General features: G+C 45.9%; 2 protein-coding genes and 1 long non-coding RNA gene across 4 annotated transcripts in view; 1 reads left to right on the top strand and 2 right to left on the bottom strand.

Annotated features, from left to right (window-relative positions):
* LOC140251862 (estradiol 17-beta-dehydrogenase 11-like) overlaps positions 1–4,069 on the bottom strand; it is a 5,719-nt gene extending 1,650 nt beyond the window's left edge. Inside the window, exons 1-6 of the mRNA XM_072336022.1 lie at positions 3,759–4,069; positions 3,565–3,672; positions 2,904–3,035; positions 1,645–1,751; positions 756–893; positions 448–564 (exon numbers count right to left, since the gene is read on the bottom strand). Coding sequence (XP_072192123.1) covers positions 448–564; positions 756–893; positions 1,645–1,751; positions 2,904–3,035; positions 3,565–3,672; positions 3,759–3,968 — 812 coding nt within the window. The 5' untranslated portion in view covers positions 3,969–4,069. The remainder of the gene's footprint in view (positions 1–447; positions 565–755; positions 894–1,644; positions 1,752–2,903; positions 3,036–3,564; positions 3,673–3,758) is intronic.
* The window catches only part of LOC140251864 (uncharacterized), a 16,075-nt gene extending 5,087 nt beyond the window's left edge, over positions 1–10,988 (top strand). For both annotated transcript variants that reach the window (XR_011903477.1, XR_011903476.1), the window contains exon 3: positions 10,880–10,988. This is a non-coding gene — a long non-coding RNA (uncharacterized lncRNA). The remainder of the gene's footprint in view (positions 1–10,879) is intronic.
* Positions 9,598–16,503, bottom strand: LOC140251863 (estradiol 17-beta-dehydrogenase 11-like). The gene is made up of 7 exons (XM_072336024.1): positions 16,219–16,503; positions 14,229–14,336; positions 13,745–13,876; positions 13,019–13,125; positions 11,799–11,936; positions 11,486–11,602; positions 9,598–10,200 (listed from the first exon to the last, which is right to left on the bottom strand). Exons 1-7 carry the CDS (start codon positions 16,426–16,428, stop codon positions 10,113–10,115), a joined length of 900 nt encoding a protein of 299 aa, XP_072192125.1. The 5' UTR covers positions 16,429–16,503; the 3' UTR covers positions 9,598–10,112.
* Between the last annotated feature and the right edge of the window lie 52 nt (positions 16,504–16,555).

Consider the following 16,555-nt stretch of genomic DNA (forward strand, 5'->3'; position numbering starts at 1 on the left):
TGCTGGTCCAGAGAAATTAGTTTTTGCAAGCCTGTGGGAAATTCAGTTTGTGATGGCAAAGCAAGGCCTTGATCTCCTTCTGAATCCCTAACAGCCAGTGGAGCATCTGAGCTCTTCACTCAGCAGCTTGTGCAAAAAAAGGATCATAATGACCTACACAACAACTCAACAAAACCCTCACTGTGTCTGCTGTTGTCAGTGGGAAGAAACAATACACTGTAGCATTGACTTGCCTCAGCTTCTAAAACAGCACTAAATTGATTCTGATGTTACAAGTGCTTTCAAAAAAGGTTTAGATGTTGTAGCAAGGGACATGGTTTAGTAGGAAATATTAGTGACAGGTGGACAGTTGGACTGGATGCCCTTAGAGGTCTTTTCTAACTTTGGTGATTCTATGAAGTGTAATGCTTGTACGCTCCCACAGTTATTCCTTACGTTGTTCTATACCTTTCAAAAAGTAAAGCAATGCGTTGATTTGATGGAACAAAAACCATTTTCTGGTTGGTCAGTATTCCTTCCATCAGTGCCTTCACAACTTCATCAACCTCCAAGATCTTTCCAAGCCTAAAATCAAAGGACAAGCATATATGTAAGGGTGACAGTGATAAAACATGAGCAGCTGCTGAATATGAAGTAGGATGCTTCACGTGTGCACAGTCAGGTAATTAAAATACAACTGCTACGTGGGACATACACAGTTTGAATAACAGAGGTAAAGAAGGAGCAAATACGTAATGCTGACTTGTGATCATTACCTTGTACTGGGGTTTTTGACAAATCCAGTATTTATAAAAACTGGACAGAGACATGTTGTTTTTATTCCATCCTTTCCCAGTGAAGACAGCTCCTCCGTTAGGGCTTTATGAAATCCAACTGCAGCAAACTTGCTTGAACTGGTGGAGGAAAACAGCACAAATCAGAAGGAATGAATTTCTGGCCAGATAGAAAGGGGCTGAGAGAACATGCAGTACTGACTAGTGAGGGAAACAATGCAATCCACTCGGGAAGTCAGGGACTAACTCTAATTTTTGCTGTCTTACAGTGTTTTCCTAAAATAGATATTGCTGCCTGGGGAAAACATTTTGGGATGTGAAGTGGAATATCTGAGTAATCTTAATAGTGAGCTGTCAGAGGAGCATTAGGAAATATTAATTGGCATGCATAAGTCTGATGTTTTTCTTTTTGAAAGCTAAATTCAGTAAACAGTGTAACGTCCAGCATTTCTTACTACAAGAAAAAAACAATATGGCCTGAGTCTGTAAAACTAAGAAGAAAGAATGGTAAAAACAAACAAGGAATAGGTTTTCTTATGGCTACAGCAACTCACAAGAGCACTATGTTAATCTAAGAAGAAGGAAAGCAGATACCTTTTTCACCAATCAAAGTCTGGATCAGTTATGGGGAGGAAAAAAAATAGATTTCATTAGTTTGTCATATCATTAGTCCTTCATTGAAGCATTGTTCCCGATTCAGTCAGAGCTAACAAGTAAATCAGTGGGCATCCACAAGTCCTTATGTGCTGGGTACTGTGGATTTCTTCTTCCTTTGGAAGAAGCTTACTGAGTGTATTTCTTTCCTCTCCATGTTTGCCAGTGGAGAAGACAAAGGTAAGAAATGAAGAGAGCTGATTTTGAAGTCACTTACCAATAAGTCACCATGAAAGGTACTACAAAATGACCTGCTGCAGAAGCCACTGTGACAATGTGACCGTAGTTGTTTTTCATCATTGTTGGCAGAAAAGCTCTTGTTGTCTTGAAAGGGATTTAGAACAAGGGCCAGAAAAAGGGTTGGGGGAGGAGGAAAAGAGTAATGTCTTAAATGTTTTCAGTGCTGTTCCAAAATACGTGCAATTAAGTAACTAGTGCTTTTCCTAATGCTAGGCAGGTTCTGAGAACCACAGAAACACCCATTCTCCCTCCAGCTAATGCACTCTGTAACCTGATTTCTGGAAGGACACTTTCAGCAAATAAGGTACCAGCATAAGATGTTCATGGTATTACTAGCCTGCTTTTTTGTTTCTCTTGCCAGCAGCAACACTAGCAGTATCTCTCCCCAGCACACACACAATTTGTAGTACCCCTTTTTTCTCCTGCAGGCAGAAATTCTTTAATACTAGGAATGCTGCTGAAAGCCATCCCATCCCCAGGGTCTGGTTGCCAGAATCCCAAGGAGCCAAAAGCCCAGCTCAGGGATGTCCCAGCGGCATCACCTCCACACAGACTGCTGGTAGAGAGCTGGGAAAAGCCCTGTAAGGAGATAAGGCAGGTGGCACTCGCAGGCAGTGGCAAGACAGCTACAGGATGGGATTAAAGCAATGCCAGGAGCCCAGAGTGGAGCCAGCAATGAGACAGGTACAAAATGCTTCAGGATGAAGCCCCAGGGACTGGTTGAGATACTGGTGGCAATCAGGGAGAGGCTGGGTCTGGCTGACCTACATGCACTGTCAGAAGCTAGCAGCCAGCCCTGCCCTACACCTGGCTCTATGTGCCAAAGGCTGCCTTCTCTCAGGGGCCAGCTGATAAAAAGCCAAACCAAAACACTTTGCGTTATATAAGCAGTTTTTCTACTGCTTGCAGGCTCTTGGTGCCTGGCTGAGAGTGCCCCAATAGCCTGACCCAAAGAGAGACACTAAGACATTTGTGACACAGACCAGCCTACACTGCAGGAGAGGCCATCACTGCCCAACTTATGTGGAAAGGAAAAGACCAGAGAGCCAGGCCAGTCCCGCCCCAGATTAGCAAGAGACAATCAAGTTTCCCAACAACCAGACTGAGTGCGTGTTTGCTATACACACAAAGCAGCACAAGGATTTGGTAATTTGCCCATAGCTTTAAATAACTGCAGGTCTAAACACATATCCTTAATAATGCTCACAGAGGCGTGAATGTGCTGGAGACCCTTACCCAGATGTGAGCAAGAATGTTGACTTCAAACGTTTTCTCCACTTGGTGGTCCTGGGTGGAGAGCAGGTCAGCTGCTGCGATCACACCGGCGTTATTCACCAGGATGGAGACATCACCAATGTCCTTTTTCACCTTTTGGACCGTAAGATGTGTAGGTGAACATCGCTTGTTAACATACAAAGTGCAAGGTCACGAGTAGCAAATGATTTAATTCTTACAATGATTTCCTTGCAGGTAAGAACATGCGGAACCCTTCTTGTGGCCAAAACCACAACAGTCATGAAAGCTGATTTAGATCTGATTTTCCCTTTTTTATTGTCAGTTACTACAGCATCCTACGCGTCACCCATGGACAAACATGCTCTACAATTACAGCTGGCACTGTTGGACATACAGAATGATTTGAACCATGCCCTATAGCGCAGCCTTTCATATTTCTATGTCCCTCAGCAATCAGTAGCAGGGAGTTTGGTTGCAGGGTCTAAAGTCTGAAGCATGAGCTCAGTAGGACAAAGGCTCCCAGGGGAGGATGGGACAGGCTGCAGTACCTGTGGGTATGTATGGACAGCAGCAAAAAGCGGAGAGATCACAGGGGCTTTCCAGCCTTCCCCAAATCAAAGCACATCTGGGTAAGCCCTGGCACATGCACCTGCCCCCCTACCTTCTCGGCAGCGCTGTAGATCTCCTCCCTTTTGCTGCAGTCCACCACAAAGGTGTGAACGGTGGCTCCCAGATCTTGGCATTCTGCTGCCGTCTCCTTGAGGCCATGCTGTGTGGGAAGAAGGACGCGTGGTGTGACACGGGTGCCACGGTCTCGGTACAGCCCGTTTAGCTGCACCGCGGGCCCGGCCTCACCGCTTCGATGTCCCACAGCACCAGGCGGCTCTGGCGCCGGGCGAACTCGCGGGCCGTGGCTCTGCCCAGGCCGCGGGCAGCGCCCGTCACCAGCACCAGCTCCCCGCGGATGCTCTTCCTCTTGGCGGGCAGCAGCAGCTTCAGCAGCGCCTCCACGTAGGAGTACAGCAGCGTGCCCAGGAACAGCAGCAGCTCCACCGCCAGGTTCATCTTGCGACCGCTCCGCACGACAGGGACGAGTCAATGCACGCGGCCCCCCCGGGCGACCGGGGAGGGGGATGCAGCCAATCAGGAGAGCGCGGTGAGCAGGGGGCGGGGCCAAAGGAGGGGCTCAGCCAACCGAATGGTGGCGCCGTTGATTGGCCGGGCTCCGCCCAATGAGAGGGCGATGAGCTCTCGGAGGCGGTGACATGTTTTGTTTACCAAACAAACAAAGCGCCTTAAGATCGTGGGTAGGAGCTGGGGGTTGGTTGGTGTGCGGCGGGGGTGTGTGTGCTAAAGTGACCGTCAAATGGATGGGATGGAGGTGCGACAGAGCCCAGAGTCTGAGGGCTCAGCTGCTGCAGTAGCGCCCTTCCTGTTCTGCTGACAGTGACAGTGTGGGCACTGAAGTGATGTGGGAATGTTTGTTAAGAAATGATGAAGAAATTGTGGTTATTTGCTGCCTAGCGTTTATTCAGACATAGAAAGTAAGCAGAGAAGGGTGAGGCGAGCTATTCATTGTGACCCACGCTGACTTCAGTCACGGGAACCCCACTGCTGATCTGTGGTTCCATTGTGCTGGTGACAAAAAGCATAAGGGAGCTGAAGGAAGCAGAAGATGATTGGGAAGCAGCAGTATTTCATAGCAGATGGCTCTGGTTGTCCAGATAGGTACCTACAGAGTAAGAATAGAATTGCAGGTTAGAACCAATGGCATTAACGGCTTTAGTCTATTAATTGTTAATTCTAGAAGTACTGTGCTGAATGAGACATAAAAGCTGCACTGCTTCCAAGAGTTGTGTGTTATTTCTGGACGGAAAATATTTTCTAAAGGCTGTTTGTTGCATAATTAGAATAATGCAAGTGAGAAGCAGGCAAATGTAGCGGTAGAGCTTGCTGTAGGCTTGTGTCTTATACTACAAGGCTTACCTCAGACTCGCAGCAAAAGGGGTGGCTGAACACGCCTGAGGCGTCTCAGGAGGTTGTCAAGAACGGACAAGATAGCGCGATCTTCTTTTTGTGGGTACTGTGAAAGGAGAAGAATTGTGCATCAGTGTTTCCCAGTTCAGTACCAACCCCTCCAGGTAAACCTGAATGTTATTGCTGGTGAGATTCAGTAACTGAGAAACAGAAGGCTTACCTCTTCTGAGCTGTCTGAACCAGAGCTTTCATCGCTGTCAAGTTGCTGCTGTAGAAAAAGTGTGATTTTTTATTTTATTTTATTTTTTATCAAAGCGTAATTCATTGTACTTGGTGGTACGTTCTTGTTGATGGTGGGTTTTTTCTTGTTGTTTGTTATTGTTGAGAATAAAACTAACAGACACTTCCTTTTTGTTTTTAAAAACATACATATTGTCCCATTAGCTGCATCTAAAAAGGGAAGTTGTTCTTCAATGTCTGAAAAACTGTCAGCTTAGTTCTGTGCTGCTGGAATGAGGACTTGGTTGATGGGCTGGCTGTGAGCTTGCTATTTGTTGTTTTCGCTTTCAGGTCTGAGAAGGGCTTAATCTTAACCTGGAAATCTAAATTGGGAATACCATAAATGTATTTAGTCATGTAACAACCTTTGGTGTTCTTGAGGCTGTCCTGAAGATAAAAGCCATGTAATTTCCAGTCGACAGTGTTAAGATTTCCCACACCGGATGCCTGTGTATTTTTGTTCAGTACTTACCGCGTTGGTGACAGCAAGAACCATGCTCAGAATGCAGGACAGCAGCAGGAACTTCATTGTGAGAGAGACTCCTGTGAAGCAGATAGCAAGCAGAGTTACAGCTTTTGGCTGAAGGGGAGATGTGGAGGAGCAATGAGGCTGTCCTCTGAGAGGAATGACAGGGAAATGAGACAGCAGGAGCTGTGTTGCAAGTTGTGTGCACTGTGTTGTGTGTCCTCAAGTGCCAGCCCTGCATTTGAGCTGTTGATGTGCGCAGTCAGGGTAAGTAAGGGGTGTTTTTTGAATGGTCCTTGCCAGGAGCTGTTTCTTTGCAGCCTCACAGAAAGGCTGAGGGACCTCTGGAGCTGATGGAGTTCACCCCCCTCCCACAACCAGGCCCTTTCAGCAGGGTCAGCTGGAGCAGGTTTGTCCAGGACTGTGTCCAGAGCCTGTCCTGTGGTGGAGGCTCCACAGTCTGTCTGGACAACCTACTCCAGCATCTGCCTGCAACATAGCACAGGTAAGAGCCAAGGATCTGTGTTACCTTTGGGCTGCATGTTGAGCGGCTGGTCCGAAGGAGGCAGGTGGCTCTGGCGATAGCGATGCATGGATGGCCGGTGTCTATATATATGGTTTTGGGTAGAGTGGCTTGCATCAGAAAACCACAAGATGTCATGAGTCATGTCTTCTTTGGACCTGCTGATTGTTTAGTTTAATTACTTCCCACCTGGTAAAGCAGCCAAATTTTTTAGTTGACCTTTATGATTTTTATATAATCCTTGGGGGATTGACAGGTTTGGCAATGGGAACGTGTGTTGTGTTTGCGCTGTGAAAGGAATGTCTGTTGTCTTTTTCACGATGGAAGTTCTCCTAGCTATGTAGGAAGCACTTGTCCAGCGTACTGAAGCTGCTAACTTAGAAGAAAGGTTACAATTACCAAAATGGAAAAATCAGCTGCTTGTGGAACCCCTTTCCAGGGTCCACGTGCATAACGACATCAATAGAACTCACCATTGGTGTATTCACCAAGGCGAAGTGATTCCTGACAGACTTGACAAGCTCCTGCAGTGAAACAGTCAGCCTGATGGATGAGAGGAAAGCAGTGGGTATTGTCTTCTTTGGTGTCAGTAAGGCCTTTACCATTGTCTCCTGCAATGTCAAAAGAAATTTGACTTCTTTGAAAGAAAGTCCTCATCCTGAGTGAAAAGAACTGATAGTGACTGTAGAAAACAAACAAAATGCACCCCCCTACACCCCCACGCCCCCCCCCCCCCCCAAAAAAAAGGGGCAGAAGTGGGAATAACTGCAGATCTGTTTGAGAAACGTGTGGAAATCCTAATCTGTCTTGATGCATTTTGCCTGAGGGAACTTGGACGGTTTTAAGGAAAGTCTTCCCTGTTTGTCCTCATGAGTTGTTTTCACTGCATCTTTTTCTACTGCTTGGCTGGAGCAGAACACTGGTTGGTTTTAACCTTAGTGGAGAATAGACAGTCCCTTGTGTGCTGATCTTTCCCAGACAGGCTGTTGAACTAGCTTTGATTACTGTAAGCAGGCTGACCCATGGCTGTGGTCAAGCAGAACAAAATGCTGTCCTAACTTCTTCCTCCCTAAGTGATTTAAAGTTCCAGAGAAGGTCTCTTTATCAAACGGAATTTGCACAGAGCAAACTAATGTACAACTAATCCAAACTAGTGTGTATGCCCTGCTATGTGATGTTACAGAAGGCGCAGTGGGTGATGACAGGTTTACGTGAGGAACTGTCAGCAAAATACGTGTTGGTGGTCACCCATTCTTTGCTTATGAAAGATATTCCTGTGCTGAACTTCCTGGTGGCTTTATTCATTGTCTCATGGGGGTATCAGGACAGAGTTGTGCTGGGATAAGAAGCCCTTGCTCATACGAGGGCAAAGGAGCAAGAGGCAGGTGGAGTTCTGAGCTTCCCTAATGGCATTTCTGAATGCCGTTCCTTTTGACATGGTTCAGGTGAAGGCTGATTTGTGGTCTCACTCCGTAAGAAGTGTTTGGGGTCTCCTGCTTCCAGCAGAGCACATCTGGAGTGTTTTTTGTGAGGTGCTTGGCTTGACATCACAAAGCTACTCATATTCTAGAGTAATTTATCTCCTTTTTAAAATTGGCCTGTTCTACCAGTATGCTTTTGTAATGTAACTGCTTTTGGATCAGCCTGCTGTATTTTGCATATCTAATTGAGTCTGCATTGCCCAGTTTGCGCTTTGACTCACTTCTGTGTAATTCAGCATCCAGAACTCTAACCAAAATAGAAAAGTTAGTAAGAAATGGGAGAATTTGAAAGATTACTTGGGTTTATTCCTCCAACTTTAACAATGTATTTGCTTTGTCCTATTTGAAGGGGATTACTTGCTTTTCTCTTTTCATTTAGAAATTCAGACGTATTCAAATTGTGTTTATAATTGGACATAGAAGGATTTTCCTTTTACCTACTCTAAGGAGAGAGTCCAGAATTGCCTTGTATGAGGTTAGTTGTTAATAGAGATTTTGTCGCAGTGCTTTGGCTGCAGTTACTCATCCTATATGTGGGAAAGACGTTCGATTCCACTGGAGATACACGGAACTACAGACTTGTTATTCTTCTCCTGGAACTTGTTCCTGTTCTTAATTAGCACATCAGTAGTGCAGCCAGACCCTAATTTCACAGCTCAGCAATGCTGGCATTCTCCTGGCATGGGGCTCAGGTCAGAACTGTGGTTGAGGCAGGGAAGTGCCAGCTCCAGGAGATGGCTCAGAGGGAGGCAGAGATGAGTCCAGAGTCTCTCACCCAACTCACAAGTGCCCTAAGCCAGTGCATGAGATGCCAGTATTCAACTTCTGCTAAGTGCTTGTAACAACCAGATTTTGGGATAAGTTTGTCTCTTGTGGCCAGGAAGAGAACTGAGGAGCCTAAAAAAACATTGGTATGCAGAACAAGGACCATGTTAGAAGCCACCCACTTCTTACTGTGCTTAATGTGGGCAGCGTATTCAGGCCTCCTGCAAATGGCTACTAGCCAGCCAATGCCTGACACAGTGAGGAGCTATGCGAGTAGGCAGAAAGAATCTGTGCTCTGAAGAGGTCTTTGACCGGTGTTTCATTGCATGGTGTTCTCTTGTACCTCAGGGCAAAGGCAGTTAGTTCATGCAGAACTTTGGAGGCTTAACCTCCTGGTCATTGCAGGTCCTGGTAGAGCAGGTGGCTGGCTCATGGCTGGCACATGAGGAAGAGCTTGGCCCATTTGGGGCTGTTCCCCTTATATTCCTGCCCATTGGTCTGGCACAAACATCTCTGTATTCCTGCACTGCAGCTCCCCTGTACTTGCATGGGGAAGCACAGGGTGAAGCCCAGGATTATTCAGGGCTGGCTGTGCTACAGCATCTTGTGCAACGAATGGGTTTAGTATTTCACAGGACTGGAATAGATAAACTCTGAGGAAGGAGAACAGGTATAGGGAAGTGTGTATGTTAACTGGAATTGGTGCTGTTTCAGCTTTATGCTGCAAGGAATCCATTGCTTAGTTGAAATGAAGACAGGACCAGAAATATCTGGCTTATCAGTTGAAGCCTTCTTTTGTATTCTACACTGTCATAGAAGCGCCATGCTCTTCCACTTCTTCAGTTCACCCCAGTATGTGAATGAAGGCATAGCATATCCTTGCTTTTACTTCTAACAGAGGAGCTTTACTTTTGAATACTGGAACAGATAACTTAATAATAGGTTGAATTATTTGCCTTCTGGTGAAAGGAGAAAAATAGTGCTACTTTTTCTGCATTCTGTGGTGCATGTGAAACAGAACAGAGCACCCAGAAATGTGTAAGGAAATATTACACTTGTTTCAAAGGAAGGTGTTTGAAAAGTGTCTGGGAGGCAGAGAGTATGTTATTTGACACCTTCTGGGTAGAGATCTGCATTTATTCTGTACAAGTTGTTCTGCTGGTGCTCATGCATGATAGACAATCAAACATACTTAGGTAACACGTGATTAAAAAGCTGTATTATTTCCAGTATTCGTTACAAAAGCACAAAACATGGAGCATGCAATACAAGCCTTTTTGAAATTAAAATGATTCATTTAGATGAAGTGGGACACCTCAAAGAACTCGTCCCCACACAAGACAGTGTTGCTCAGTGATAAGACAAGACTAATGTATACTCAGGCAATCCCACTGTATTCATGTACGTAGCTTCTCCAACCCCAAAATAGGCCTTGATGGATTTGCTGTCTGCTGCTGTATTAGGAGCCGGAGATGGTAGAATGCACAGTTACAACAGTCCTTCTGAAGTCTAGAGTTGCATCTCTGCTCTGCTAACACACCACGTTACTCACATCTGTTCTTGCTGCAGGTGTGGGGTGGACCTTAAAGTGTGATGGGAAGTGGTGGCGTGGAAGAAGTACCCATCTCAATTCTGCTCCGAATCCAAATCGCTGTGCTACACTCAGCATATATTCTGATTTCAGTCATTTCATGAGGAAATAAGAAACAATTTACTTTTCACTGATTGCTTCCATGCCCAACAATTGCATCAAACTTAACATCGGTCAGCTTTTTGAGAACGTTCGAGGCACGTTCTGGAATCAACCTGGAGGATGAAAAAAACAAAAACAAAAAACAAAACCATGAAATTAAACCTAGGATAAGAATTCAGGTTTCGGAGGAAGTGTTACCACAGGTGGGACTGGAGCTCATCTGGCACAGAATGCATGCTCACATCAGACTGATACCAGAACTTAAATCTGGGGAATACTTCCTTAAAACACATTGTCTTCATAACTGTTTGATTAGCTTGACAGTCCCTTCAGCACCTTCCCCCTTTTATAATCATTTCAAGGGCAGATATCCACTGCAAAAGATGTTGGCTGCAACACTGCATGCAGGACCCTGGAAGGTTTAACACTGAGTAGAGAGCATTTTTCTGCTTTCAAAAGCAGCAGTCTGAGGAAAGGGTGGGATGGTAAAAAAGAGACCCTGAGGTGCACTTTCCTCTTCCATGATTTTTTTTTCTTAGCACGAGCCATATCTCTTTGTGTCTGCCTGCTCCTAGCTTAACGTGGAGTTATCTTAAGGGTTATGACAGTATTAAGCATCGCTTCTTTGTGGCTTTGCATACTTCTGGTGTCCAAGTATCCCTTGGAATGCAAAAGAGTTGTTCTTTAACTGTCTGATGTTGAGTTTCATTAACAAATTATTGTGAAGCATTTCTTGGGATGCTGTAAAAGTTGACTGAAGTGTCAATTTAGTTGTTCTTATGTAAATTTCAGGTCTTGAGTCAGAGCTCCAGTGAAAACAGAGCCTCACAAGAGGAGCAGCTACACTGAATATTAAAGTCTAAGAGGACAAATATCACTTCAAGTGGCAGAGAGAAGCAGCATTCTCAGCTTCCATGACCTAGACCTTCTGGTGTTGACATCAGGAAATGAACAGTAAAAAGAAGCAGTTGTTCAGCTGTTTCTGGAGCTTGCTGCCCCAGAGAAATTGTTCATTGCAAGCCATGTGGCAATTCCCATTTGTGAAGAAAATGTGATCCCTTGATCTCTCTCCATCTGAAGTTAAATAAGGAATTACATAAATAAATCAATGCAGTGGTGAAAAATATTGACGGTAGTAGAAAGTAAATGAAACTGGGTCGAACCTAAATTTCTCGTATCTAGCTGTCAAGCAAGAGTATTCCTATGCTGCCAAATGCAGTAATTGACTACTAGCGGTGCTAATTACATTTCCTCCTACAGTGAAGCTTAAACTTGAAGCCAATGTTACTAGTGTGATGCTTGTACTCTCTTGCATTTATGTTGCATCTTTTTTTTCCTTCTTTAGTGGTTTATTTGTGTGTGTATATATATGTGTGTGTGTGTGTGTGTGCCACTTACATTTCAGAAAGTAAAGCAAAGCTCAGCTGTGGTGGAACAAAAACCATTTTCTGGTTGGTCAGTATTCCTTCCATCAGTGCCTTCACAACTTCATCAACTTCCAAGATCTTTCCAAGCCTAAAATCGAAGGACAAGCATATATGTAAGGGCGACAGTGATAAAACGTGGGCAGCTGCTGAATGTGAAGTAGGATGCTTCACGTGTGCACAAAGTCAGGTAAATAAAGGACAACTGCTATGTGGGAAATACACTCAGTTTGAATAACAGAGGTAAAAGCAGGGACAAATACGTAATGCTGACTTGTGATCATTACCTTGTACTGGGGTTTTTGACAAATCCAGTATTCATAAAAACTGGACAGAGACACGTTGTTTTTATTCCATCCTTTCCCAGTGAAGACAGCTCCTCCGTTAAAGCTTTATGAAATCCAACTGCAGCAAACTTGCTTGAACTGGTGGAGGAGAAAAGCACAAATCAGAAGGCATGAATGTTATTTCTGGCCTCAGAAATGGAAAGGGGCTTAGAGAACATGCACTACTGACTAGTGAGGGAAACAGTGGGAAGGCGGGGGCTAATTCTAACTTTTGCTGTGCCACAGTGCAGTGCTGAAATACACATTGCAGCCTGGAGAAGACACTATGGGATGCAAAGTGGGCATCCTTCAGAAAGTTACCTTTATAAAGAAAAGTCTGATAAATCTTAGCACGTAAACCCAAAATGTTTACTTGTTAGAGTGGTGTTAGAAAATTCTTGGCAAGCAGAAACAGATGAACATATTTGATGCTAAGGATCTGAACAGTGAAAACTGGTTAAAACTCCTGGCTCAGGAGTTCTCCTGCTACCAACAGTGACGCCCTGTGCAGGAACATACCCAGGGAAAATGGTTCTGTTTGGAACCATGGTGGTAGAGGGCTAGCAACATGCAGTCTGATAATATGCCATGTGTTTTTCTGTAACTTTGTGCATGAGTTATAAATGCTTTTATCTTAAATGGGCAATGCATTGACCTCTCAGTAGTTGATGTGATGCTTGCAACACTAAGTATTAGCATGTTTCTTTTGTCAAGTGAATGGTTAACTATCAAAGTCTGCATTTTACCACGTGGTGGCAGAAGTATTTCTATGTACTGCAGTCATTGTCACAAATACTAGAAATATGAAAAGCTACTCATTGTGCATTTACTTGATAACACTACAGTGACTCACAAGAGCACTACAGTCTAAGAAGAAGGGAATAAAATACCTTTCTTAGTAAGCAAAAGTCCAGATCAGTTATGGAGAGAAAAAAGATTGAAGATTGCATTAGTTGATTTGTAACACATTAGTCCTTCACCGGATCACCTGAATCAGTCAGAGCTAATAAGCAAATCAGTGGGTACCTCTATTGGTCCTTATGCTGTGGGTTTTTTCTCCTTAGCACTGTCCTTTGGAAGTAGCTTATTCAGTGGGAAGCTTATTTCTGTTACTCCGTGTTTGCTGGTGGAGAAGACACAATTAAAATTAAATGAAGAGAGCTGATTTTGAAGTCACTTACCAATAAGCCACCATGAAAGAAGTTACAAATTGACCTGCTGCAGAAGCCACTGTGACAATGTGACCGTGGTTGTTCTTCATCATTGTAGGCAGAAAAGCTCTTGTTGTCTTGAAAAGGAGTTTTAAAAAGGGTCAGAAATAGGGTGATGAGAAGGAGGAGGAAAAGAGCAATGCCTTCTTAGATGTCCTCAGCACTGATCCCAATTGCATGCAATTAAGTGAAGCTCTCCCTAATGTAAGATACCACGTAGCACCCAAGGCCCTGAGAACCAGCTGCCTATTTCTCTGTTCAGCTGGCACAATCTGATTTCCAAAAGAAACCTTTCAGCAAAGTCAAGTATCAACAGAGGCTGATGCTTATGTTGCTCCTAGCTTGCTTTCTAAATATCCCTTGTCAGCAGCAACATTGCCAGTGTCTCTTTCCCAGTATGTACAATCCCTTAGTACTCATTTTTCCCCACTGCAAGCAGAATTTCTTTAACTTTCTTTAATTTCTTTTCTGTGACCTCCACCCTGTAGGCCCTGCTGACAGCTGTGTCCCCAGGGCTAGTTGCCAGAGTGCCAAGGAGCCAAGAGCCCAGCTCTGAGATGTCCCAGCTGCATCACTTCCATGCAGACCGCTGGCAAAGAGCTGAGAGATGCTGTGCAGGGGATAAAGCAGGTGCCACTCTCATCCTTACCAACACTCACAAAAACACAGAGACATAAACACAGTGACAGCCCTTACCCAGATGTGAGCAAGAATGTTGACTTCAAACATTTTCTCAATTTGGTGGTCCTGGGTGGAGAGCAGGTCAGCAGCTGCGATCACACCGGCGTTATTCACCAGGATGGAGACATCACCAATGTCCTTTTTCACCTTTTGGACAAAAGGAGGCCCATGACATTCATTATCACAGAAGTGCAAGGCTGTGAGCAACAATTAATGTAACTCTTACAGGCTTTTGTTTGTTTTTTGTTTTAATTTTTTTTTTTTTCAGAGAGGAGAAAATCATGTTCTTTCCCAATCTGGTAGGAACTGTGCAGTATCTTGAAAGCTGATTTAGATCTGGTGTTTTTCCCTTATTTATAGTCTCCTACACATCACCCACAGAAAATATGCTCTACACAGTCACAGCTGGCACAATCCGTGTGGAAAACCTCAGGTGCTGTTTTCCAGCCTTTCTCAAAAACCAGGCATGTTTGGGTAATTCTTGGCCTGCTTCCCCTACCTTCTCAGCAGCGCTATAGATCTCTTCTCTTTTGCTGCAGTCCACCACAAAGGTGTGAACAGTGGCTCCCAGCCCCTCGCACTCTGTTGCCGTCTCCTTGAGGCCATGCTATGGGAGGAAAGAAAGAAGGATGCATGTATGACATGAGCATAATGGCCTCGGTACAGCCCACTTAGTTGCATGTGCGACCATACATGGCCTGAGCTTTGCTGTTTGGGCACCATGGCACCTTGGGGGAGGACTTTAAATTTAGGACCTGCACAGGACTGCTGCTGGAAATGGAATGGAGAGATGGTAAAGCTCATTTAGCTGGACAGTGGGAAGTGGGCAGCAGGAGACATCTGGAAGCCTCCCGATTGTAAGCAGAGGACTAAAGCATGGCTGCAGGTGACAGCCTGGAGATACCAGAGGTGCCCAGCATGCAGCATGAGTAACAACAGTCTGGCTGTGAGAAAAGAGGTATGCCACTCAATGTACAACCTGGAAAGACAGCTGAATAAGGTGTCCATCTTTTGTGTTAGACTGAAATAACAAGGCCATCTTTTACCACCAAAACAGATCAACAGTGCCATGCTCCTTCTGACCGTCCATCATCTCTTACACTGTCCAAAGCTCTGGGCTCCATTGCCTCTCTTGCTTGCTTGCTAACATGTATTCAGGCATTCCTCCCAGAATCACGGGTGAGTGCTGCAGCTACAAAGCTAAGGCTGGTACCTCTTCCCTTCCTACAGAAGGTAAAACACATAAGCAGAGATCATAGGGGTTGGAGGGGACTTGTCATAAAGCAGGTTCCCTGCAGTAGGTCCCACAGATAAGTGTACAGGTGAGTCCTGAATATCTCCATGGGAAGAGACCACAACTCATCTGGGCAGCTGTTCCAGTGCTCTGTCCCCCTTACAGTAAAGGACTTCTTCATTATGTTAGTATGAAACTTTTTGTGGTCCAGTTTCTGCCCACTGCCTTTTGTTCTACTGTTGCACGCCACTGAAAAAGAGTCCATCCCCACCAATTTGACTCCCACAATTTAGGTATTTAAAGCAATTATCAGGCTCCCTCTCAGCCTTCTCCAGAATGAACAGCCTCAGGTCTCTCAGCCTGTCTTCATAAAGAAAATGTTCCAAGCTCCTAATCATCTTTGTGGCCCCCTGCTGGACTCTCTAGGAGATCCCTTTCTTTCTTGAACTGGAGAGCCCCAAACTGGACATAGTGCTCCAGATGTATTTAAACTAAAAAAGGGGGAGATTTAGGTTAGATGTTCAGGAGAATTTTTTTCGCTCAGAAGGTGGTGAGGTACTGGAATAGGTTGCCCAGAGAGGCTGTGAATGCCCCATCTCTGGAGACATTCAAAGCCAGGTTGGATTGGATCCAGGTTGGATTGCAGCCTGGTCTGGTGGTTGGCAACCCTGCCCATGGCAGGGGCTTGGAAACAGATGATCTTTAATGTCCCATCCAACCTAAGCCATTCTGTGATTCCATGTGGCCACACCAGGGCAGAGTAAAGGAGGAGAACCTCCCTCTATGTGCTGGCCACGCTCTTTGCAATGCACTCCAGGAAACCACTGGCCTTCTTGGCCGTGAGGGCACGCTCCTGCCTAATGGCCAACCACTGGTCAGCTGTTGGTCAACGAATGGCCAGCAGTTGGTCAGCCAGGACACCACTGGTGTTCTTGGCCACCGACCTTCTCCGCTGAGCTCCTTTCCAGGAGGTCAGCCCCTAACCCATACTGATGGATGTCACAAGATGGATGACTCGCTGCTTGGCTCCAGCCCTTCGTGCATCCCAACAGCAGTGCCACGCATGCCACGGAGTCTGTGCTTGAGATGAGCAAGCGAGTACACTATTAAACATTCCCACCGCGGGTCAGCTGCTATATGTTAATGCAATACGTTACCCCGCACTGCACACAGAGACGGCTCCCAGCACCCCACAGACACCTGCAGCCACGAGCCCCCGCTCCCCTCGCCCCGGCAGGACCCATCCCGCTGTTACCGCCTCGACGTCCCACAGCACCAGGCGGCTCTGGCGCCGGGCGAACTCGCGGGCCGTGGCTCTGCCCAGGCCGCGGGCAGCGCCCGTCACCAGCACCAGCTCCCCGCGGATGCTCTTCCTCTTGGCGGGCAGCAGCAGCTTCAGCAGCGCCTCCACGTAGGAGTACAGCAGCGTGCCCAGGAACAGCAGCAAGCCCAGCGCGGGGTTCATGGTGCCGCCACTCGGCGCCCGCAGGGTCCGTCCGGCAACTCGCAGCAGCGCCGCAGAGGGGCGCACACTCCGCCTGCCGTGGCCAATCGGAGCGTGCAGTGGGCCGGGAGGAGGAGTGTCCGGCGGA

The sequence above is a fragment of the Excalfactoria chinensis genome, chromosome 4, assembly GCF_039878825.1.
Source record: "Excalfactoria chinensis isolate bCotChi1 chromosome 4, bCotChi1.hap2, whole genome shotgun sequence".
Classification (NCBI taxonomy): domain Eukaryota; kingdom Metazoa; phylum Chordata; class Aves; order Galliformes; family Phasianidae; genus Excalfactoria; species Excalfactoria chinensis.